The sequence below is a fragment of the Anopheles funestus genome, chromosome 3RL (genome assembly GCF_943734845.2).
Source record: "Anopheles funestus chromosome 3RL, idAnoFuneDA-416_04, whole genome shotgun sequence".
In the NCBI taxonomy this organism is placed as follows: domain Eukaryota; kingdom Metazoa; phylum Arthropoda; class Insecta; order Diptera; family Culicidae; genus Anopheles; species Anopheles funestus.
Window position 1 is genome coordinate 66,899,003 of NC_064599.1, and position 26,845 is coordinate 66,925,847.

The 26,845-nt window shown below is 36.5% G+C and overlaps 1 protein-coding gene across 14 annotated transcripts; it reads right to left on the reverse strand.

Moving 5' to 3' along the window:
- Nucleotides 1–1,767: 1,767 nt before the first annotated feature.
- On the reverse strand, nucleotides 1,768–23,443 carry LOC125772378 (uncharacterized). Of its 14 annotated transcripts, none has more exons than XM_049444035.1 (5): nucleotides 23,128–23,443; nucleotides 22,560–22,623; nucleotides 16,951–21,400; nucleotides 14,608–15,096; nucleotides 1,768–7,287 (listed from the first exon to the last, which is right to left on the reverse strand). In XM_049444035.1, the coding sequence occupies exons 3-5, from the start codon at nucleotides 21,388–21,390 to the stop codon at nucleotides 2,830–2,832; spliced, it is 9,387 nt and encodes a 3,128-aa protein (XP_049299992.1). In that variant the 5' UTR covers nucleotides 21,391–21,400; nucleotides 22,560–22,623; nucleotides 23,128–23,443; the 3' UTR covers nucleotides 1,768–2,829. The 14 variants fall into 14 exon arrangements, with proteins under 14 accessions (XP_049299992.1, XP_049299993.1, XP_049299991.1 ...); XM_049444036.1 differs by having other exon boundaries at nucleotides 1,768–3,453; nucleotides 12,565–15,096; XM_049444034.1 differs by having other exon boundaries at nucleotides 1,768–9,404; nucleotides 14,934–15,096; nucleotides 23,128–23,440.
- Between the last annotated feature and the right edge of the window lie 3,402 nt (nucleotides 23,444–26,845).

Here is a 26,845-nt window from a genome sequence, read left to right on the forward strand (position 1 = left end):
TTATGTTATTGGAGTTCGCTAATGGTTTATTCATATTTTTTTACACTAGCAAATGATACGAATTTAAAGTTCTTACGTTAATAAAATGAAAATTCTAAACTTGCGTTCATAGTGTTAATAAGTTCAAAAGTGGCAAATATTTTACCGTTCATCCGTAAAACGAAGAACGAAGCAATTGATTCAATTTAAAATGTTTTCCATTATTTTTATTCGGCATATATAAGAATAGGTTTTAAAGTACTTTTCGTGATGCTAGGTGGCGTATGGTCATTTGTTCTTTTCCGGGTTTTCTACGGAATCTGGCGGAGGAGCGTCGGTCTTATCTGACAGAACCGTGTACCAAATAACATCCGAATCGTAATAACAACCCATACACATGCCTAACTATCTTATTACGTGTAAATAAAATCAAGCAAAGGCAGAAATACCATGCCTCTTTAAGCTTTAATGCAACAAAAAGAGAAGAAGGAAATGAAGTGTGATCTTGCCTCTAGTGATTATGAATGATACGGCGATACAATAAGAACAGCTAATTGGAACGATCCAATGAAAGATCACCGAATCATAGTTTAGACCAACGCGGACCAATAACACCAACAAATACCGAGGAAATTTACATCTAAACTCTTTCAAATTATACTTGAAAGTCTAAGTCACACATTGAATGTTCGGCTCATCCGAAAGGGTTCATCGGTGTAATAGACAGCGAAGGCCATGCCTGACTTTGTCATGCGATCAAATTTTAACTTAGACGAGAAGCACAAAAATACTACACAACACTTGCAAAAATTTTGTGTGCAAAATTGTTAAGTCTCCTTGTCTTTGAGGGAAGATGACCGATACTTTGGGATCGTTCCAGTCTAATCGAATGACTGGGAACGAAGAAACACAACTTCCTTTGGGGCGAAAGTATGTCAATTCTTCCTAAAACCAAACCAAAGCTTTTAACCCTATTTGAATAGAACGCAAGACGCTCATATATCAAGGATTAGGAGTCGTTGAATATGGGTTTTAATCTTTAAGCTAACGCATGGAAATAAGATTGTGTTTAGTAAAGATATGTTTGTAATAAACTAATCTGCTTCTATGATGTGTGTTGATATTTTCAATTTCAACATAATTCGGATGTATTGAATTTTAAAAGTATGTCTGAAAAATAAAAGTTAGTAAAGTTTTATTTACTAAATGAATGCAAACATCGATCATTTATCTGTAAAGTACTCTGTAATCTAGTAAGTAATCTGGAACAGTAACTAGTAATTATTATTCAATATTATTTATTTATAAGAAATTCAGATTGGATTTGATCTCCGGTGTTGTCGTTTGGAACCGGCGTCGTACATCACATATACCACCGGGACGCACCAGACATCTAGCACACCATGTAAATAATACTTCACAATTTATGCAACTTTGAATAAAATTTTTGATACTAACTTTAACCCAGCTAAATTAACTTCATGTTACTTTATGTAATTATTCGTACAGTAATTTAATGTCCACGATGCTTAGACACGTCCTTATAACCTAGGTCTGAATGCTGTACTTTAACATTTAACATATAATTTAACAAGTTAATTATATATTTTATGAGTGCAAGTTTGTTTTTGCAAAAACTTCCAGCGAAAATTAAACAAACCTAAACGATTTTGATCGAAACATTTCACGTTACTGTCAGATTCATATTAATTTAAATAAAAGTGCGTTCGGTTACTTCCGAACGAGGATTTTCATAATCTTCTGTTGCAATAGCCGTGACCGTTGAAATTTAAAAGCCCGTTTGAAATATGTTTATTCGGTTGACATTTTAAACACTGAACTGTTATTTAAAATTTACTAATTAAATTCCATCATATTAAGTGACAATTGCTGGGTGTCAATTACAGAGTGATAATAGTACCTTCGCACCAAAATAACGTTATAAGGAAGAAGTACGTACTACGAATGTGTACGTATGTAGTAAAAATAAAACCAACTAAAAAAACAACGTTCAGCCTACCAGGTACAGTAGTATGAAGCAACTGTTGAATGGAGCACGCTACTGTCATACCTATGTATGGACTGTCAAATGTGCCAAAGTTTTTTTTTATATATATACACAATATGCAATTCTTTAACTAGTTTATTAAGTACTACTTGGACTTCTACTTCAAAAATATTGAGCACAAACTGAATTTAAAAAATAACACAACTGAAGAGCTGAATACTAAAAAAACGCCCAAAATTTAAACTGCGGCATGAAAAACTGTTTTGTGTAAAGCCACCCAGGACTTGGGAGTGGAGTTTGAGGGCCGTTGATCAGAGGCGAATGTGGTCTTAGAGACTCGACGATTACTCCTCAGACTTGACCTCTTAAAGTTTCCACTTGTTTGCATAGCAGGGCCACGCACATTCCACGCAGCGTTTAACGTCATATGAAAACATCAAAAAAAAAAATCTGGACTTTTTCTGGAAAGATATTTATAAACTACCACAAATATAGCAAAACTTTGTAGAAAGTAACTCTCTACCAGTTTTACAATAAATTGGAAAATAAACCGCGGTTTCTCCTTCACCTGGTAAGTACGGTTCGGTATTACTGGAAAATCAAATTCTAGGATGCGACGAACTCAGTTCACAGAATCACACAAATGAATTTGAAAAACATGATAGTTTATCACCGAAACACCAAATATGTTACTGAATCGGTAATATTTTTTATCAGATGGCATGCACAATTAAGCGAACGACAGATTCATATGAATGCTGTTGCGGATTTCTTTTATCGGTGTTGTGAATCATCAATCTCCCATCGATTTGCTTGACACACGAACGAGTACGCAAGCAGCATTAACCATTCAGGCTATTATCCTTCAAAAAAGCTACAACTTCATGTGCCTCATTCTCGATTGCTAATTCCAAAAACCGATGAAACATATCAGTTGAAAATTTTGTCCGTACATTCTTTGTATTTACCAATGTTTCAAATATTCCAATCATATTACGCTTAGAGCAGAACTCTAAGACGGTCAAAGAGTCAAGTTCCCCATGGCGAGATAGAACGTCAAGATGTATTTCTTCGAGTAAATATTCAACTACACGCACGTGCAATCGATTCGCAACAATCTCGCAGTCCCGATGAGAGTTTAACTGTATTCCACAGTCATGAGCACGGCTCAATAAAATATTGAGGTTACTTGATTCAGACTGTTGGAACAAAACTTCCACATTAACCGTCGCTCCTGCAGTAAGCAGTTTTTTTACTGCAGTTGTGTATCTAATTGCAAATGCGTAGTCCAAAGCGGTCCATTGAAAAAGTTCATCTTTGGTGTTTATTGAGTCAAGAGACATTTTTTCTACAAGCATTTTTCTTATTTCCAAAGACTCGTACAACACTGCTATGTGAAGCGGTAATCGACCAACGTCATCCTTCACGAACGCAGCCGAAGGATCCTTGCACATTAACTCTCGAACCTTGTGTTCTGATTGATTGATTACAGCCATAAAAATATCACTTCGCTCACAGTCCCTTACGATCATTCGATTGAGGAAATCTCGAGTTCGATGCATTCTGCTTATCCAATATTCCCACGAACGGAAAAAACTCTCACTACTCAACAGATGTTTATTGTTGTAAATCCAAGATGCCGCAAAATACTCAGCAAATATGCGATGAGTAAACTGCGGCACATCATCTCGAACATCACGAATGATAACAGTCCTCACATTGCCCTGAGTTATTGCTTGCATAATTTCAATAGCTTCCTGTACTTCCTGGCCCGATAACAGCTTTGTATACTCCTGTTTACTCAATATTACAAACATGGCCAACCAAGCATGTTCTTGTTTGTTAAGTTGTTTTACTTTCTGTGTATTATCATTTGTAATTGCATCAAGCGCCTGAATAGGTGAATCAACCAGACTGTCCAAATCATCAAACCAATTCATATCGCATTTCATCATTAAGAATTCCAATATTTTACCAGTACGATCCTCATCCTGATCGAAAGCAACGTAATGAAACACATTCCATCTATTTTTTGTATTTTCGCCTCTTGGATCAAATCCTTTATCAATCAAACAAGGCAGCATGAAGAAACAACCATTTTGAGCCGTCATATGAAGCAGGTTACGGCCATCTTCGTCGACACTATCCAAATCGGTCGTTCTTTCGAGAAGATATGTGAATGCAGACATCGACTTCTCATGACAAACCTCCTCTCCCTTCGGCAGTAATCTCATGACCATAACAATAAGTCTGTTGGTAATGGCCATGTTGGTTTTCTGCACAATATATTTGACTATCTGTAAGTTACCCTCATGTACTGCTTCAGCTAGAAGAGCTTCAACAAGGTATCCTTCATGCAGAATATCTTTCTCATCATACTCAGGCAACGATATTCGAACGTTCTCAAAACTCCTTACACAACAACTCTTTGGATAGTGACCTTTGTCCAGCGGTGATAGATTACAGTTACCAGTAGCATGATCATCTATAACAATATCTGTATCATCATCCAAATGAATGTTGAGTTGGAAGTTTAACAGTCGTTGAAACAGATCTTTGAATAAATTCATGTGATTATGTTTGATACAAGACTTTAAGGCAGATATGAGTTCAACAACGCTCTTCATTTGCGGAAGAAGCCTATTGTGGATGTCTACGAAATATGCTACAATGGCAAATGCTTTGTTCGTCGATGCTATTTTAAACAATTGGTCACAAGCATCAGTTGAAAGAGCATCTCGAATGTTTGATTGGGATACAAATTGTTTAAACATTCCGACCATATCATGCTTTGAGCAAAACTCTAAGACTGTCAAAGAGTCAAGTTCTTTATGACGAGAAAACACGTCCAGATGTCTTTCTTTGAGCAAATATTCTACTATTCGAATATGTAATCGATCCACGACCATCATGGAGTGTTCATGACAGAGTAACCATTTTCCATAATAATATGCAGAAACTAACAAAGTTCTTAGTTTGTTTGACAACATAAGTTGTAGTAGGTTATCCTCATTCACCACTGCTCCATAAGTCAATAGGGTTTTTACTGAATTTTTGTAACGAATTGCAAATGCATAGTCCAAAGCGGTCCATTGGAACAGATCATCATTTGTATTTATTGAGTGAACAGGCATTTTTTCTACAAGCAGTTTTTTAATGTTTTGTGACGGATACATCATTGCTATGTGAAGCGGTAATCGACCCGCGGCATCCTTCACGAACGCAACCGAAGGATCCTTGAAAATTAACTCTCGAACCTTGTGTTCTGATTGATTGATTACAGCCATAAAAATATCACTTCGCACACTGTCCCTTACGATCATTCGATTGAGGAAATCTCGAGTTCGATGCATTCTGCCTATCCAATATTCCCACGATCGGAAAAAACTCTCACTACTCAACAGATGTTTATTGTTGTAAATCCAATATGCCGCAAAATACTCAGCAAATATGCGATGAGTAAACTGCGGCACATCATCTCGAACATCACGAATGATAACAGTCCTCACATTGCCCTGAGTTATTGCTTGCATAATTTCAATAGCTTCCTGTACTTCCTGGCCCGATAACAGCTTTGTATACCCCTGATTACTCAATATTACAAACATGGCCAACCAAGCATGTTCTTGTTTGTTAAGTTGTTTTACTTTCTGTGTATTATCATTTGTAATTGCATCAAGCGCCTGAATAAGTGAATCAACCAGACTGTCCAAATCATCAAACCAATTCATATCGCATTTCATCATTAAGAATTCCAATATTTTACCAGTACGATCCTCATCCTGATCGAAAGCAACGTAATGAAACACATTCCAACCAATTCTTGTATTTTCCCCTCTTGGATCAAATCCTTTATCAATCAAACAACACAGCATGAAGAAACAACCATTTTGAGCCGTCATATGAAGCAGGTTACGGCCATCTTCGTCGACACTATCCAAATCGGTCGTTCTTTCGAGAAGATATGTGAATGCAGACATCGACTTCTCATGACAAACCTCCTCTCCCTTCGGCAGTAATCTCATGACCATAACAATAAGTCTGTTGGTAACGGCCATGTTGGTTTTCTGCACAATGTATTTGACTATCTGTAAGTTACCCTCATGTACTGCTTCAGCTAGAAGAGCTTCAACAAGGTATCCTTCATGCAGGATATCTTTCTCATCATACTCAGGCAACGATATTCGAACGTTCTCAAAACTCCTTACACAACAACTCTTTGGATAGTGACCTTTGTCCAGCGGTGATAGATTACAGTTACCAGTAGCATGATCATCTATAACAATATCTGTATCATCATCCAAATGAATGTTGAGTTGGAAGTTTAACAGTCGTTGAAACAGATCTTTGAATAAATTCATGTGATTCTGTTTGATACAAGACTTTAAGGCAGATATGAGTTCAACAACGCTCTTCATTTGTGGAAGAAGTCTATTGTGGATGTCTACGAAATATGCTACAATGTCAAATGCTTTGTTCGTCGATGCTATTTTTAACAATTGGGTACAAGCATCAGTTGAAAGGTTATCCCGAATATTTGTTTGGGATACAAATTCTTTGAACATTCCGATCATATTATGCTTTGAGCAGAACTCTAAGACTGTCAAAGAGTCAAGTTCTTTATGACGAGAAAACACGTCCAGATGTCTTTCTTTGAGTAAATATTGCACTTCAAAAAAGTATAGCCGACCTGCGATTATCGTGGAATCATCATGAGCATTTAACCATTTTCCATAATAATGTGCAACATAAATAGAAATACCCATATGGTTTGAGAATATTTGCTGCAATAAAACGTCCTGTTTCACTATCGCTTTATTAGTCAATAAATGTTTTACTGTAGTCACGTGAAACATTGCAAACGCATATTCCAAAGCAGTCCACTTCATCTGTTCATCTCTACAATTTATTGATTGAAAATCCATTTTTTCTATTATTACATTTGTAATGAGTTGTGACGGATACAACACTGCTATGTGAAGCGGTAATCGACCAATGCCGTCCTTCACGAACGCAATCGAAGGATCCTTGAAAATTAACTCTCGAACCTTCTGTTCCGATTGATTGATTACAGCCATAAAAATATCACTTCGCTCACAGTCCCTTACGATCATTCGATTGAGGAAATCTCGAGTTCGATGCATTCTGCTTATCCAATATTCCCACGATCGGAAAAAACTCTCACTTCTCATCAGATGTTTATTGTTGTAAATCCAATATGCCGCAAAATACTCAGCAAATATGCGATGAGTAAACTGCGGCACATCATCTCGAACATCACGAATGATAACAGTCCTCACCTTGCCCTGAGTTATTGCTTGCATAATTTCAATAGCTTTCTGTACTTCCTGGCCCGATAACAGCTTTGTATACTCCTGATTACTCAATATTACAAACATGGCCAACCAAGCATGTTCTTGTTTGTTAAGTTGTTTTACTTTCTGTGTATTATAATTTGTAATTGCATCAAGCGCCTGAATAGGTGAATCAACCAGACTGTCCAAATCATCAAACCAATTCATATCGCATTTCATCATTAAGAATTCCAATATTCTACCAGTACGATCCTCATCCTGATCGAAAGCAACGTAATGAAACACATTCCATCCATTTTTTGTATTTTCGCCTCTTGGATCAAATCCTTTATCAATCAAACAAGGCAGCATGAAGAAACAACCATTTTGAGCCGTCATATGAAGCAGGTTACGGCCATCTTCGTCGACACTATCCAAATCAGTCGTTCTTTCGAGAAGATATGTGAATGCAGACATCGACTTCTCATGACAAACCTCCTCTCCCTTCGGCAGTAATCTCATGACCATAACAATAAGTCTGTTGGTAACGGCCATGTTGGTTTTCTGCACAATGTATTTGACTATCTGTAAGTTACCCTCATGTACTGCTTCAGCTAGAAGAGCTTCAACAAGGTATCCTTCATGCAGAATATCTTTCTCATCATACTCAGGCAACGATATTCGAACGTTCTCAAAACTCCTTACACAACAACTCTTTGGATAGTGACCTTTGTCCAGCGGTGATAGATTACAGTTACCAGTAGCATGATCATCTATAACAATATCTGTATCATCATCCAAATGAATGTTGAGTTGGAAGTTTAACAGTCGTTGAAACAGATCTTTGAATAAATTCATGTGATTATGCTTGATACAAGACTTTAAGGCAGATATGAGTTCAAAAGCGCTTTTCAATTGTGGAAGAAGCCTATTGTGAATGTCTACAAAATACGCTACAATGTCATGCGATTTATTCGTCGATGCTATTTTAAACAATTGGTCACAAGCATCAGTTGAAAGAGCATCTCGAATGTTTGATTGGGATACAAATTGTTTAAACATTACGAACATATCATGCTTTGAGCAGAACTCTAAAACTGTCAAATAATCAAGTTCTTCTTGGCGAGAAAACACGTCCAGATGTCTTTCTTTGAGTAAATATTCTACTATTCGAATATGAAGTCGATATGCTACCATCATGGAATGTTCATGAGAAATTAACCATTTTCCATAATAGTTTGTAGAAACCAACAAATTGCTAAGCTTATTTGAAGATATCTGTTGTAACAGATTGTTCATATTCGCCACTGCTCCAACAGTTAACATATGTTTTACTGTAGTCATGTTAAGTATTGCAAATGCATAGTCCAAAGCAGTCCACTTCATCTGTTCATCTCTACAATTTATTGATTGAAAATCCAATTTTTCTATTAGCACTTTTGTAATGTTTTGTGACGGGTACAATACTGCTATGTGAAGCGGTAATCGACCAATGCCGTCCTTCACGAACGCAATCGAAGGATCCTTGAAAATTAACTCTCGAACCTTGTGTTCCGATTGATTGATTACAGCCATAAAAATATCACTTCGCTCACAGTCCCTTACGATCATTCGATTGAGGAAATCTCGAGTTCGATGCATTCTGCTTATCCAATATTCCCACGAACGGAAAAAACTCTCACTACTCAACAGATGTTTATTGTTGTAAATCCAAGATGCCGCAAAATACTCAGCAAATATGCGATGAGTAAACTGCGGCACATCATCTCGAACATCACGAATGATAACAGTCCTCACATTGCCCTGAGTTATTGCTTGCATAATTTCAATAGCTTCCTGTACTTCCTGGCCCGATAACAGCTTTGTATACTCCTGTTTACTCAATATTACAAACATGGCCAACCAAGCATGTTCTTGTTTGTTAAGTTGTTTTACTTTCTGTGTATTATCATTTGTAATTGCATCAAGCGCCTGAATAGGTGAATCAACCAGACTGTCCAAATCATCAAACCAATTCATATCGCATTTCATCATTAAGAATTCCAATATTTTACCAGTACGATCCTCATCCTGATCGAAAGCAACGTAATGAAACACATTCCATCTATTTCTTGTATTTTCGCCTCTTGGATCAAATCCTTTATCAATCAAACAACGCAGCATGAAGAAACAACCATTTTGAGCCGTCATATGAAGCAGGTTACGGCCATCTTCGTCGACACTATCCAAATCGGTCGTTCTTTCGAGAAGATATGTGAATGCAGACATCGACTTCTCATGACAAACCTCCTCTCCCTTCGGCAGTAATCTCATGACCATAACAATAAGTCTGTTGGTAACGGCCATGTTGGTTTTCTGCACAATGTATTTGACTATCTGTAAGTTACCCTCATGTACTGCTTCAGCTAGAAGAGCTTCAACAAGGTATCCTTCATGCAGGATATCTTTCTCATCATACTCAGGCAACGATATTCGAACGTTCTCAAAACTCCTTACACAACAACTCTTTGGATAGTGACCTTTGTCCAGCGGTGATAGATTACAGTTACCAGTAGCATGATCATCTATAACAATATCTGTATCATCATCCAAATGAATGTTGATTTGGAAGTTTAACAGTCGTTGAAACAGATCTTTGAATAAATTCATGTGATTATGCTTGATACAAGACTTTAAGGCAGATATGAGTTCAAAAACGCTTTTCAATTGTGGAAGAAGCCTATTGTGGATGTCTACAAAATATGCTACAATGTCATGCGATTTATTAATCGATGCTATATGAAAAAGATTATTCGAAGGATCAGATGACAGTTTTTTCTGAATGTTCAATTGGTATACAAATTGTTCGAATAATCCGATCATATTACGCTTTGAGCAGAACTCTAAGACTGTCAAAGAGTCAAGTTCTTTATGACGAGAAAACACGTCCAGATATCTTTTATATGGTAAATACTCTACTATTCGAATAAAAAGTCGTTTTGCGACCATCATGGAGTGTTCATGACAGAGTAACCATTTTCCATAATAATATGCAGAAACTAACAAAGTTCTTAGTTTGTTTGACAACATAAGTTGTAGTAGGTTATCCTCATTCACCACTGCTCCATAAGTCAATAGGGTTTTTACTGAATTTTTGTAACGAATTGCAAATGCATAGTCCAAAGCGGTCCATTGGAACAGATCATCATTTGTATTTATTGAGTGAATAGGCATTTTTTCTACAAGCAGTTTTTTAATGTTTTGTGACGGATACATCATTGCTATGTGAAGCGGTAATCGACCCGCGGCATCCTTCACGAACGCAACCGAAGGATCCTTGAAAATTAACTCTCGAACCTTGTGTTCTGATTGATTGATTACAGCCATAAAAATATCACTTCGCACACTGTCCCTTACGATCATTCGATTGAGGAAATCTCGAGTTCGATGCATTCTGCCTATCCAATATTCCCACGATCGGAAAAAACTCTCACTACTCAACAGATGTTTATTGTTGTAAATCCAATATGCCGCAAAATACTCAGCAAATATGCGATGAGTAAACTGCGGCACATCATCTCGAACATATCGTATAGCGAAGGATTTTGCATTGCCTTGAGCTATATCTCGCATGCATTGCCAAGCTTCCTGTACTTCCCGATCGGACAAAAATATTCTTAACTGCCGTTTGCTGAATAAAACAAACATTCCTAATAGAGCAAACTGTTGTTTATTAAATTGTTTTGCAAAGTGTGTGCTTTGATTTGTAATTGCATAAAGCGAATCATTAAAATCGTGTGTATTATCAACTGACTCATTCAGAATATGATATGAGTTAGCATTGAAAAAAAAGCGTTTTTTTGCAAAAAACGTTATAATTTTATTAACAGTAGGCCTTTCGATAACATGGGAAATTCGGTTTGTAATCGTATTTGAAAAATTATGATTCGAACCAACCAAACTATCCAAATCATCAAACCAATTCATATCGCATTTCATCATTAAGAATTCCAATATTTTACCAGTACGATCCTCATCCTGATCGAAAGCAACGTAATGAAACACATTCCATCTATTTCTTGTATTTTCGCCTCTTGGATCAAATCCTTTATCAATCAAACAACGCAGCATGAAGAAACAACCATTTTGAGCCGTCATATGAAGCAGGTTACGGCCATCTTCGTCGACACTATCCAAATCAGTCGTTCTTTCGAGAAGATATGTGAATGCAGACATCGACTTCTCATGACAAACCTCCTCTCCCTTCGGCAGTAATCTCATGACCATAACAATAAGTCTGTTGGTAACGGCCATGTTGGTTTTCTGCACAATGTATTTGACTATCTGTAAGTTACCCTCATGTACTGCTTCAGCTAGAAGAGCTTCAACAAGGTATCCTTCATGCAGAATATCTTTCTCATCATACTCAGGCAACGATATTCGAACGTTCTCAAAACTCCTTACACAACAACTCTTTGGATAGTGACCTTTGTCCAGCGGTGATAGATTACAGTTACCAGTAGCATGATCATCTATAACAATATCTGTATCATCATCCAAATGAATGTTGAGTTGGAAGTTTAACAGTCGTTGAAACAGATCTTTGAATAAATTCATGTGATTATGCTTGATACAAGACTTTAAGGCAGATATGAGTTCAAAAGCGCTTTTCAATTGTGGAAGAAGCCTATTGTGAATGTCTACAAAATACGCTACAATGTCATGCGATTTATTCGTCGATGCTATTTTAAACAATTGGTCACAAGCATCAGTTGAAAGAGCATCTCGAATGTTTGATTGGGATACAAATTGTTTAAACATTACGAACATATCATGCTTTGAGCAGAACTCTAAAACGGTCAAATAATCAAGTTCTTCTTGGCGAGAAAACACGTCCAGATGTCTTTCTTTGAGTAAATATTCTACTATTCGAATATGAAGTCGATATGCTACCATCATGGAATGTTCATGAGAAATTAACCATTTTCCATAATAGTTTGTAGAAACCAACAAATTGCTAAGCTTATTTGAAGATATCTGTTGTAACAGATTGTTCATATTCGCCACTGCTCCAACAGTTAACATATGTTTTACTGTAGTCATGTTAAGTATTGCAAATGCATAGTCCAAAGCAGTCCACTTCATCTGTTCATCTCTACAATTTATTGATTGAAAATCCAATTTTTCTATTAGCACTTTTGTAATGTTTTGTGACGGGTACAATACTGCTATGTGAAGCGGTAATCGACCAATGCCGTCCTTCACGAACGCAATCGAAGGATCCTTGAAAATTAACTCTCGAACCTTGTGTTCCGATTGATTGATTACAGCCATAAAAATATCACTTCGCTCACAGTCCCTTACGATCATTCGATTGAGGAAATCTCGAGTTCGATGCATTCTGCTTATCCAATATTCCCACGAACGGAAAAAACTCTCACTACTCAACAGATGTTTATTGTTGTAAATCCAAGATGCCGCAAAATACTCAGCAAATATGCGATGAGTAAACTGCGGCACATCATCTCGAACATCACGAATGATAACAGTCCTCACCTTGCCCTGAGTTATTGCTTGCATAATTTCAATAGCTTCCTGTACTTCCTGGCCCGATAACAGCTTTGTATACTCCTGTTTACTCAATATTACAAACATGGCCAACCAAGCATGTTCTTGTTTGTTAAGTTGTTTTACTTTCTGTGTATTATAATTTGTAATTGCATCAAGCGCCTGAATAGGTGAATCAACCAGACTGTCCAAATCATCAAACCAATTCATATCGCATTTCATCATTAAGAATTCCAATATTTTACCAGTACGATCCTCATCCTGATCGAAAGCAACGTAATGAAACACATTCCAACCATTTTTTGTATTTTCACCACTTGGATCAAATCCTTTATCAATCAAACAAGGCAGCATGAAGAAACAACCATTTTGAGCCGTCATATGAAGCAGGTTACGGCCATCTTCGTCGACACTATCCAAATCGGTCGTTCTTTCGAGAAGATATGTGAATGCAGACATCGACTTCTCATGACAAACCTCCTCTCCCTTCGGCAGTAATCTCATGACCATAACAATAAGTCTGTTGGTAATGGCCGTTTTGGTCTTCTGCACAATGTATTTGACTATCTGCAAGTTACCCTCATGTACTGCTTCAGCTAGAAGAGCTTCAACAAGGTATCCTTCATGCAGAATATCTTTCTCATCATACTCAGGCAACGATATTCGAACGTTCTCAAAACTCCTTACACAACAACTCTTTGGATAGTGACCTTTGTCCAGCGGTGATAGATTACAGTTACCAGTAGCATGATCATCTATAACAATATCTGTATCATCATCCAAATGAATGTTGATTTGGAAGTTTAACAGTCGTTGAAACAGATCTTTGAATAAATTCATGTGATTATGCTTGATACAAGACTTTAAGGCAGATATGAGTTCAAAAACGCTTTTCAATTGTGGAAGAAGCCTATTGTGGATGTCTACAAAATATGCTACAATGTCATGCGATTTATTAATCGATGCTATATGAAAAAGATTATTCGAAGGATCAGATGACAGTTTTTTCTGAATGTTCAATTGGTATACAAATTGTTCGAATAATCCGATCATATTACGCTTTGAGCAGAACTCTAAGACTGTCATATAATCAAGTTCTTCTTGACGAGAAAACACATCAAGATTTCTTTCGTTCAATAAATATTGTATCAAACAAATACTCAGCCGATTCGCAATCATATTAAAATGCTGGTTAAAGTTTAGGTTTATCCTATACTCCTGTGCAAGGCAAAGTAATACCCGGAGACTATTTGAAATAATCTGTTGAAATAAAACGTATTCATCCACTGTCGCTTTAGCAGTTAATAGATGTTTTACTGATATTTTGCATCCGATTGCAAACGCATAGTCCAATGCGGTCCATTGAAAAAGTTCATCTTTGTTGTTTATTGAGTCAAGAGACATTTTTTCTACAAGCATTTTTTTTATTTCCAATGACTCGTACAACACTGCTATGTGAAGCGGGTATCGACCCGCGGCATCCTTCACGAACGCAACCGAGGGATCTTTGGCAAGAAATTCTCGAACCTTGTGTTCCGATTGATTGATTACAGCCATAAAAATATCACTTCGCTCACAGTCCCTTACGATCATTCGATTGAGGAAATCTCGAGTTTGGCACAATTCACCATTCCAATATTCCCACGATCGGAAAAAGCTCTCACTTCTCATCAGATGTTTATTGTTGTAAATCCAAGATGCCGCAAAATACTCAGCAAATATGCGATGAGTAAACTGCGGCACATCATCTCGAACATCACGAATGATAACAGTCCTCACATTGCCCTGAGTTATTGCTTGCATAATTTCAATAGCTTCCTGTACTTCCTGGCCCGATAACAGCTTTGTATACTCCTGTTTACTCAATATTACAAACATGGCCAACCAAGCATGTTCTTGTTTGTTAAGTTGTTTTACTTTCTGTGTATTATAATTTGTAATTGCATCAAGCGCCTGAATAGGTGAATCAACCAGACTGTCCAAATCATCAAACCAATTCATATCGCATTTCATCATTAAGAATTCCAATATTTTACCAGTACGATCCTCATCCTGATCGAAAGCAACGTAATGAAACACATTCCAACCATTTTTTGTATTTTCACCACTTGGATCAAATCCTTTATCAATCAAACAAGGCAGCATGAAGAAACAACCATTTTGAGCCGTCATATGAAGCAGGTTACGGCCATCTTCGTCGACACTATCCAAATCGGTCGTTCTTTCGAGAAGATATGTGAATGCAGACATCGACTTCTCATGACAAACCTCCTCTCCCTTCGGCAGTAATCTCATGACCATAACAATAAGTCTGTTGGTAACGGCCATGTTGGTTTTCTGCACAATGTATTTGACTATCTGTAAGTTACCCTCATGTACTGCTTCAGCTAGAAGAGCTTCAACAAGGTATCCTTCATGCAGGATATCTTTCTCATCATACTCAGGCAACGATATTCGAACGTTCTCAGAATTCCTTACACAACAACTCTTTGGATAGTGACCTTTGTCCAGCGGTGATAGATTACAGTTACCAGTAGCATGATCATCTGCAACAATGTCTGTATCATCAACCAAAGTAATCTTTAGTCGGAAGTTGGACAATTGTTGAAACAAATCTTTGAAAGAGCTCATAAAATTTTGCTTGATACAAGACTTTAAGGTAGATATGAGTTCAACAACGTTCGTCATTGTAGGAAGAAGCCTATTGTTGTTATTTGCGAAATATGTCACAATATCATGTGCCTTATTCGTCGATGCTATTTTAAACAATTTATTAAAAAGAAATGTTGAAATTCTTTCCCGAATGTGCAAATGAGACACAAAATTTGAAAATAGTTCGACCATATTACACTTTGAACAGAACTCTAAAACAGTCAAAGAGTTTAGTTCTTTATTGCGAGAAAACACGTCCAGCTGTCTTTCATTGAGTAAATATTCTACTATAGATGTCTGTAAGTGATTCATACTTATTTTGAAGTGTTCGTGAGAGTTTGACCATTTTCCATAGTAATGAGTATCGATCAATAAAGTTTTCAAATTGTTTGACACTATCTGTTTAAATAAAGCATTTACATTTACCTCTGCTCCAAAAGCTAAAAGGGTATGGATTGTTGTAGCATAGTTCATTACAAATGCATAGTCCAAAGTGGTCCATAGAAATAGTTCATCTCTTGCATTTATTGATTCAAGAGACATTTTTTCCATAAGCAAATTTTCAATCTTTTCTGAAAGGTACATTACAGCTACATGAAGCGGTAATCGACCCGCGGCATCCTTCACGAACGCAACCGAGGGATCTTTGGCAAGTAATTCTCGAACCTTGTGTTCCGATTGATTGATTACAGCCATAAAAATGTCACTTCGCTCACTATCCCTTACGATCATTCGATTGAGGAAATCTCGAGTTTGGCACAATTCACCATTCCAATATTCCCACGATCGGAAAAAGCTCTCACTTCTCATCAGATGTTTATTGTTGTAAATCCAAGATGCCGCAAAATACTCAGCAAATATGCGATGAGTAAACTGCGGCACATCATCTCGAACATCACGAATGATAACAGTCCTCACATTGCCCTGAGTTATTTCTTGCATAATTTCAATAGCTTCCTGTACTTCCTGGTCCGATAAAAGCTTTGTTAACTCCCGTTTACTCGATTTAACTAACATTGCTAACAAAGCATATTGTTGTTTGTTAAGTTGTTTTGTAGCAGGCGGGTTAGGGTAAGATCTGTTTTTGAATATGAAATCCAGTATTTTGATAGTAGATAATTTGGTATTTTTTTGTTTGTTTTGATTCAACTGTTTTGTTGATAAGTTATCAACTAAGCTTTCTAAATTGTCAAACCAATTCATGTCACATTTCATCATTAAGAATTCCAATATTTTTTCAGTACGATCCTCATCCTGATCGAAAGCAATGTAATGAAACACATTCCAACCATTTCTTGTATTTCCCAATCTTGGATCAAATTTTTTTGCAATCAAACAACGCAGCATGAAGAAACAACCATTTTGAGCCGTCATATGAAGCAGGTTACGGCCATCTTCGTCGACACTATCCAAATCGGTCGTTCTATCAAGAAGATATGTAAATGCAAACATCGAGTTTGCATGACAAACCTCCTCTCCCTTTGGTAACAGTCTCATCACCATCACAATAAGTCTGTTGGTAATGGCCGTTTTGGTCTTCTGCACAATATATTTGACCATCGGCAAGTTACCCTCATGTACTGCCTCAGCTAGAAGCGCTTCAACAAGGTATCCTTCATACAGGACATCTTTCTCATCATACTCGGGCAACGATATTCGAACGTTCTCAGAGCTTCTTACACAACAACTCTTTGGAAAGTGTTTTTTAACCAGCGTTGGTATGTTGCTATCATCTGGATGATAATCATCTGTGATAATCGCTATTTCGTCAATCATATCGATCTTGCTTTGGAAGCATAGTTGTTGTAATATATGTTTAAATAAATACCAGAGATTTTCTTTGATAGAAGATTTTGCTGCAGAAATAAGCACTTCCTCAGTCTCCAGTTTGGTAAAAAGCATATTAATATGATCGGTTAGATATTTAAAAATATCGTATGCCCCATACTCAACAGATAATTGTAACAATTGATTGATTTCTTGAAATGATATCCTCCCTGGACTGTACATTCGTGATAGAAATAGTGTGAAAACTGTGATCATATTACGTTTGGAGCAGAATTCTAAGATTGTCAAAAAGTCCAACTCCATGTGATAACGGAGGATGTCAGTATGACTTTTATTGATCAAATATTCGACTACTTCAGAAAGCAGGCTGAGGGCAATTTGTTTCAAATTATCATTGGACTGTGCCCATATTTCAATATTCTGAGCAAAGATCAACATATTTCTTAAGTTGTTTGACAATATTTGTTGGAGTATGGTTTCCTTATGCACGACTGCTCTAGCAGCTAAAAGAATACTAATGGTTTTTTTGTTTAACTTAGCAAATGTGTAGTCTAAAGCTGTCCAAAGGAAAAGATCATCTTTTGTATTTACTGACTGAAATTCCATTTTGTCTAAAAGCGATTGTTTAATTTCTTCTGATCGGTACATTACTGCTACGTGAAGCGGTAATCGACCCGCGGCATCCTTCACGAATGCAGCTGAGGAATCCTTGGATAGTATCTCTCTTACCTGTTGTTCTGATTGATTGATTACAGCTATAAAAATATCACTTCGCTCACTGTCCCTAATGATCATTCGATTGAGAAAATCCCGAGTACGGTACAAAGCTCCATTCCAATATTCAACGGATCGGAAAAAGCTCTCACTTTTCAGGAGATGTTTATTTGCGTAAATCCAAGTTGCCGCAAAATATTCAGCAAATATTCTGTGAATAAAATGAGGAACATCATCTCGAATATCTCGAATGATACCAGTCTTCTCATTGCCCTGAGATATCTCTCGCATGAACTCTACAGCTTCCTGTTGCTCTTTATCAGACAACAGCTTAATTTCAACTCCGTTATTGAATATGTTCAACATGGCAAGCAAAGAAAATCGTCTTTTCATTTGTATATTAGCTTCATCATGCCTCTTTCTTTGAATAGTTGTTTTAAATGCAAAGCTCTTTGTTCCTGATTGTTCATTGTTTAATATGCTCAATTTTTCTTCTAAGAAATTGCTTACAATTTGTAACTGATCAAACTTTATTTCTTGAAATAGATCGACAAATACTGCAAGTCGTTCAACGCTTAAGAGATCCCTTATTCTCGATAGTGCAATCGTGATGGCCATATGAAGAAAAAGGGGAATGATTTTTAATTCTTGTATACTGTTAGTTGCAAGCAAATACACAGTTTGTAAAATTTGTATTCGATGGATTTCGCTGCTAAATTTGTGACTCTGTATTTCATACTGAAGATAGTTGTTTAAAAATTGTATTCGATCTCTTTGAGAAAACGGCTCAAGCCGCCACATCATACAACCAGAGAAAACGTGTTTCAATACATCCCGAAAATTGTATGGTCTAGTCGAGATAAATAGTTTTCGTATACCATCGAAAGTAGACAATTTTGCAAAATACTTCATAACAAAATCCTTATAATGGGGTGCTATTTCATCAAAGCCATCCAGCAAACAAATAAATTTATTTTCATTAAACTTTCTTTGAAACACCCGTAGCTGTATTAGTTCTTCCAATGCTAGTTTTGAAACACTAATCAATTTGTCATCGAGTATGATTTTTCTATTTAATACTTTCAACAGTTTTGCGATGCGATCTCCTTTTTGCTTCTCATCATTTAACTCATTAGTCGATCGAAAATTGATATTGCTTTCAAACAGGGTCAGATGCAAAAGACGATAAAAGATCCTGATTACATCCACATCTTCAAGAGTCTTAGGATCAAAGGCATGCAGTTCAACAAAAACATTGACATATTGTAATGCGTTCATTCGAATAACATACAATGATGCATTGTCCTCCGACAACGCTGATGCCAGCCATGTGAAATAGGTGGATTTTCCATAACCGGCATCATCTAAAAATATATGAACTTTAACATTGTCTTCATGGTTGAAAGCAATTGGAATATGGCTCCTTATATTCTTCAGGGAAATGATTGGTTGTACCATTGCCGTAGTGATTTCCTCCTCCACTAAATACTGTTCAACATCTTGTTTATCCTCAGAGTATGGTACACAAGAACGTGGAATATACCACGGCTTAATTTTTTCGAAGTTGTTTAGATTTGAATTTCCATTTGATGGCATGTTGGTAGCGTGATAGTTTTCTAAAACACTCAATAACATGCACAAACTATCATCACCTCGCACAATTCCTTTTAGCGCAATTGTCGTTCCTGAAAGCTTCAAGTTATGCACAAATAGTTGCTCCCTTGCTTCGTCCGTAAGATCACGAACAAATAAACGATCTTCGGTCGGGTCTTCGTACATTGGTTCTTCCACTATGATTATTTTCGTCTTGTACGTCTTTGCGTAGTTCTTAATTGCTTTAAGGATAACGTTTTCCTGTTGACCAAGGATTGTTATAATGTATATAGCAGATAGCTCAACAGCAGCAATGAATTCGACCAGTTCACAAATCACATCACAAAAATTCTCTTTAATGTGAGATAACGAACTGTCCACAAACAGACATTGATACTGATGCAACGCTAAGGTTTGGGATACAATTAAACAATTCAATTTCAAATTTGTTGAACAACGATACCGATGAACATCACCAAATGATGTACTTCTCATAAAATCATTCAATGCTGTTTCTTGAAGACAAGTGGACTTTACATTTACATAATAATATTTTATGTATAGTGAACTAAGATATTGGTTTGTAAATGTTTGAACTTTGTTAAACATTTCATTTGTATTTGTTTCAATGAATTGTTGTTTAATATCCACCCAAGTTTTAATATTTCTTTTGACCATACTTTCAAATAGCATACTGTGCAGGTCGTTGTATGTACCTTTGGGATTGCTTACCCATGTCGGCATTATATCAAAGATCTTCTTCGAAAGCTCTGTCTCATTCATAGATCCACATACTAACATGAATTTATCATAAAATTCCTGAATAACCACATCAATTGCTTCATAGTATTCGATTTCTTCAGATATTGATTGGTGTGTTATGGCCCCAATGGATTCGATAAATGTTTGATCGATCATAATTCTGACATCTTTCCACTTTACTTCCTTTGTTGTTGTTTGTTTTAAATACTCCAGCTCAAAACTACTCCGTAGTTTACCAATGATTGTTGTTTTATCTGCATTCCGAAACCTTTCATTGAATTGAAATGTTCCTAAATCATGTTTTTCTACACATTCAGCAATTAAATTTCCGAAAATTTTAAATATATAAATGTTGGAATCAATTTGCTTCTCCTTTTTGACATGTAACGCGATCATCTGTCCTAATTTTTCTACACTAGCTATTCTAAGCTCAGCTTCCAGAGCTATAAATCTATGTTTACTATTGAAACTATAACACGTCCCTTCGATGTCGTCGCAGAATGACAGCATGTGGTCGGTTGCATGCTTCCGTACATTGAAATATTCCTTAAGACGTTTATCAATGGAACGGTTGGTGCACAAAATGTATGTATGGGAACCCTTCAAAGACTCATCATATCCGTGTAGGTATGAAACAAAGTACATCGGAATTGAAAACGGGGACTTGGAGTTCGATTTCGTGAGTAAAGAATCTTCTGCAATTAGTGGTGGTTTTAGCTTGGGATGAGATGTCTGCTTATGTTTGGCCTGTATGTAAACATTAGCGTATTCTTCCGGGTTCGATGGCAAAGAATAGCGAATTACCACGTCATCAAATTTGCCAGCATTAGGGTCTTCCATGGTAATTTTAAAATCGAACAATTTACCTTGACTGCGAAGGGTGATAGCGCGAAGCACTATCACCATTGCCATACGAAGATTGTAGGAACCCACGTGCATACTTGATATTTCTGGAGTGTCTTCATTTGTTGGAGATATGAAATCTCTATCGACCGGAGGGGTAGTTGAGTATGTTTTCCTAGTGCCAAAAATTGTTTTTCCCGACGATTCCATTTTTTTGTTGCTATTAATGAGTTCAAAAGTAATAAAAATTGTTAAAATTTATCTTGTCCATTGTTAACGATAACTACAGAAGTATCTTATGACATGATTCGTAAAACACAGATGATGACATCCTTAGTAAATTACAAACAAACAAATTTAACCAGATGACATCACAATATCACCTCAGCATTACGACATTGGGGTCTATGATACCTTAAGTTAGAAAGCTAACATTTTTAGACTGGATCTGTCAAAACATCGAGCAGAATCGAGCGGGAAATTGTTGGCAGGTAATATCATCATGCAAGGATTCCTCAAGGACATAGCATTTTGACATAAAGAATGACATTAGGCTGCAGTTTTGTAGAACCGCGTTTTAAGGAAACAGGAATTACAGCTACAGGAACAGGAGTTACAGGAACAGGAATTATGTTTTAACTTGTAATATAGTCATCTCATTTTTTATAATCTGATTAAATGTTTATTACAAAGATGAAACATTATAATTATGCATAAAGCAAATTAACTATGAAGAGTGTGTTTGTACATCAATACATATTGTGAGTGAGATGCACATTGATTTTCTATGCAATGTTTAAATTAAAGTGTTAGGATTATATAAGATGGGACAAAGCTCATACAAATCGTTAAGCTTTTATTATTTATCTGAAAAAAATGTTTGAAATAACCGAATAATAACCAAGCACTAATTGGCATGACACAAGTAAAAATTTGTATTACTTTTCATAAAAGCTTAAAATAATTGAACTTATGTAATTTCATTGTTGTTTTAAATCTTAATTTAATTAATATTCACCCGAATCAACTTTCTGAAAATATGGCCTAACCTGTTTCAGATATGCTAGAAAAATGCCTTGTTTTGACATTTGTCGAGCAGCTGATCGAAACTATCATTAGACAAATTTTCTAATCAGAAATACACAGAGTAATTTTGCTGTGCTGTTTGTATGGAAAGCTTGCAACAAATAAGCCGCCAAACGTCAAAGTCCATATAAAAAAACTTGTGAAAGGTATCATAGACCCCATTATTAGAAAGATACTTATGGCATGATACTAATGATACTACTCCAGCGCCTTCTACTGTGTTTAAATTAAATATGGATCGTTTTGCGAACAGTTGATGGTTTATGCTATTGTATAATCATCATAATACGTACCAGAAAACAATTGAAGGTGGAAAAACGATGTTGAATTGTTTAGTTTGGAAGTAATAATATGAATCTGTAAGATAAGATCATTGCAATAGTTCATTTAAAAGATTTAGCAATGGCAATAATAGTGTAATGAGCTGTAAGAAGCTGCAATCGTAAATATGTTTCTGATTTTTCCACGAAGACAACATGGTTTCTTCGTATAAGTTCAAATTTGAAATGAACGTAACGATAAACGCACGAGGTGCATTGAAATAAAAACAAAACAAAGTAACGATCACTTGTACGCAACGTAACAAACAACAAATTGCGTGCCTAGTTTTGACTCCGATTCATCCGATTCATAACTCAAGATAACCAATATCCACTGTTTGCTTCCTATGATAAGGAAGGAAGAAGCTTCCATTTTTAATATTTTACCTACTCTAGCTGCCCATTAGTTATTAAATAAACAAGGTATTGGGATTGGTATTCTTTATTTTGAATATAAAATATGCGCTCGTTGGTGGCAAATATTAAGAATTTTGCACAGCTGAATGTAAAAGGTACAAAGTTTCCATTTTTGTTAACTTACCTTTATCAGTTTTCAAACCTATGACAAATCGTAAAACGACTGTGGCCGAGAAAGTATTAATGGCGTAAGCGACAGTGGCTAATGTAGTTTGTCACCACTTTGATCAATAAGCTGTAGATACTTTCTTTTCTTTTTTAAGGACTTGAAGCTGCAACAACAATAAAAACATACACAAATTACTATGTTACTATCTTTGTTTTATATATTAAGCAAAACAGATTATATCAATTTTAAAAGGATAAACGAAATATGATAGAACTGTTGTCCCAATCAGCAACATACTCAATCAATAAATCTCAATAAATCTATTTTACATATCCGGAGTCGGAGTGGATTCACGATTCCACTCCAGATTACAAGGCGCCTGGCAACGGTGTATTTTGCAAGCGCAAAATTTTGCAAAGCACTCAAATCACATTTGCAAGCGTGAGTTTGTTGCCAAGTTATTTGCTTTTGCAGCTACGGTAACACATGAAAACACTCACGGTGTCGCTATGACGGCTAAAGTCTGAAACAAGACCCCCCCCCCCCCACTCACGGGCACTTTGCCCCATAACTCAGGCGGCATCCAACGAATCGCCATTTTTTCTTCTAATATGGCTAGATGGCGCTTGTGCCCACATTTAGTCCATGCACCACTAATCGCTACCATGTATGTGGCCGGAGCTATTCGCGAAAGATCCAACGGATCGCCAATCTTTGACCTGTGGTCGATAGATGGCACCAATAACTACATTTTCTTCTTCGACGGCCATGCTCTCAGGTGTCTGTCCCTCGAAACATAATAAAAAAAACACGCAATCGTCACAATTACGATTGTGAACCACCCTGCACGAAAAATAGTCACTCAAGTGAGTAACCGTGAGAGGGTGGTCCTTATTTCAGACTTTAGCCACTTTGACTGCCTTTCAGCTGAGTTACAACCGTGTTTCAGCCCCGCGCGTAACTCAGTTTTGTATGGAATATTGCCCGCAGGGCAAATGTCTGAAATCCGGATTCCGCGGCGGACTACGAACACATCCGTTAAGAACCATGAGAACAAAAGAAACTACACCGCACGAACTCGCGTTTGCCTGACTGGGTAACCGTTCGAATCGAATCTAAAAATATCTTGGGTTCCGGAAGTGTGAAGGTCATATAGCTAAACAGCCGGAAGATATCACATAGCTATCGGAACTGTGTGCCGTAGACATCGAAATTTGTATGCAAATCATACACGATGCTTAAGAGCATAAACGAAAACCCGAGCGCTGCCTTAAAAAGTATTGGATTTATTTAAACTTAATTTAGTACTTTTATGTTTGCTAACTATTTGCACTGGTGATCTACGAATCTAATCTGTACATTAGCCAGAAATGGCCTACATGACCTAGGAAAACATTATACCGAAAAGGAAAAAAATATAATTTATATGTAGGAAATACAACCGCAAACTTCGTTTGTGTTTAAAATTACAATTAACTCACATTAATTATAAGAAGTTTTCTACTATCCGCCTCAATTCACCGGTTCTTCTGCACAAGGTCGTCTATAACGTTCCACTAACTTGTTTCACACGAAAATTGTGGGTAGGTTACGTTACGTTCTTCCGTAGCAATCGTTCTTCTTGTAACTTGGAACACAAATCACATAAAATGAATACTGCAGACAGAACGCGTCCGTTCACGCTGGAGCCGCTAGGCACAGTAAATTCAAAACTGAAACAACCGATTGAAATGGGCTAGGTAGCATCTATTAACTTTTTGTCAGCATGCTGGTTGATTTTGGGCAGGTTTACAGTGATGACCAATAGATGACACAGGTGATGCTGGATAACATAAGCATCGGCGTTATCAAATCGCGATTTTGTCACAAGTCACCATCACTAAGTCAAGTCAAATCGTTTTATTTCCTTGATTACCGCCCCGAGTTTCATGGCCATATGGTAGGAATATACTCGTTTGTTTCGCTTATTTTCATGGAGTTAACACTATGTTTAAGATGGAGGAATTTAAAGCATAATAAGAAGTTATAGTTTTTTTTCTTTAACTTTTTTTTCAAATAAAGAGTTGAACAGCTTCGCGAAATTTCGGATCGATTTTTTGTTGCGATATTTACCAAACAGGTTGTAGTTTTTCGAGGTTCCAAAATGTAAGAGGATTTATTCCATTTTTCTAGCCCTATTTATAAGTTTTTTCATGAGTGTTCCTATCGTGAGAGACCATCTCACTACTCACTATTTTCTCACTACTCACTTGACGAAACTAGCTTTCGTCAAATGGCCCTCTTGACGTCTACGCGTCAACAAGAGTGTTTATTCGCTTGAAACTTTTTCAAGTGCCGTTATCAAATTTGTTTCATAAAAACTATTATATAAAACATGCCTAAACCTTTTTTAAAACTGTACTGTAAATTTTTCTGAAGCGTAAAATTTACGTAATGAAAATTCATTATTCAAACGTAAAAAAAAACCGGTTTCAAAACAGGTATTCTAATCTTGAATCAAACTCTACCCATTGTGTGAGAGTTTTTTATAAGCGTTTTAATTTCTTTTGTTCTAATATTACGAAATCAAAATGGAGTTGGATTTGTTCTCAAGTTAAAATAATATTGCATCGATTAAACGTTTTTTGAATTACACTGAAAATCGAGTTAGGAATATAGGAATTCCACACAGCACTCGGTTATCGTTTATATTACACGCTTATCATCCATGGAATTTTATTTGAAAAGGCGACAGATTGATTTTGCGATTTCAAAGCCATATTTTGTATAAACGATAGTGATGGCATATAAAAAAATTGCCCATATATGTGAAAACCCGATCTGAGCAATATCATTCGGAGTTCTTCATATGACTGTCAGTAGTATCTTGAAACGCTTCCGAAGCGATTAACGTCCCCTACCATTCCATCCAAAACGAGGCTAACAAGGACGAAAGGTCACATTTTGTCGTTTAAAACGTAAAGAATGTGGACATATATAGGCAAACAACAACCAACAGAGAAACGGAAATCAGAAAATTTGAAAAGCAGAACGCAAAAGTAGCACAATAAATTTGCTAATAGAATTTGAGATGAGACAAATGGAAGATACGGAGCAATACGGCCAGGCCGTTCCTTATGAATAAAAAAAATGGAAAATGGCATAGACTTCAAGCGCCTTCCTTGTCTTTAGTTGGCGTGGTTTGGCAGACAACTTTTCCTAGCTGACAGAGACATATAAAGAGAATATATAGTTATGTATTCTTTATCGATGACGAATAGATAAACGCGAGACAGGCGAATTATAATTAATACTAACTTTATTTGCACCTTGCTCACGATGATCCGAACCGGGCACCCCGAAATGACCGGCGTGACCTGTAAGCTCGTTAAAAGCCAAAAAAATAGAGAGAGAGAATATTATACGAGTAGTATAAATCGTTATAGCAACACAGATGGCAACACGGCCAGAATAACGATAGGCTTCGAGCTAAACGCGACGATTGAGCTCGACCTCTTTCCTCGTCAGCTCTTGCGCGAACACGTTGTTCATATTCTCACTGGTTAGATTGTTAGTTTTTTTGGTTAGGTTTAGTTTAGGTTAGATGTAGAATAAGTTTAGTGTTAAATAAATATAATTATATATTGTTAGAAGATTGAAACAGTTGACTGAGAACACTGTGCAAAGCTTAATGAATTGTATAAAAATTAGTGTTGTAGCATACGATTAAATCAAGCAAAAATAATAATATTAA

Coding starts and splice junctions, on each gene's coding strand:
- LOC125772378 (XM_049444025.1), bottom strand. CDS start 21,390: ATGGAATCGTCGGGAAAAACAATTTTTGGCACTAGGAAAACATACTCA. Junction 15,097..16,950: donor TGTTACCAAAGGGAGAGGAG/GTTTGTCATGCA, acceptor AAGGGAGAGGAG/GTTTGTCATGAGAAGTCGAT. Junction 11,352..13,142: donor TAAAGGATTTGATCCAAGTG/GTGAAAATACAA, acceptor TTGATCCAAGAG/GCGAAAATACAAGAAATAGA.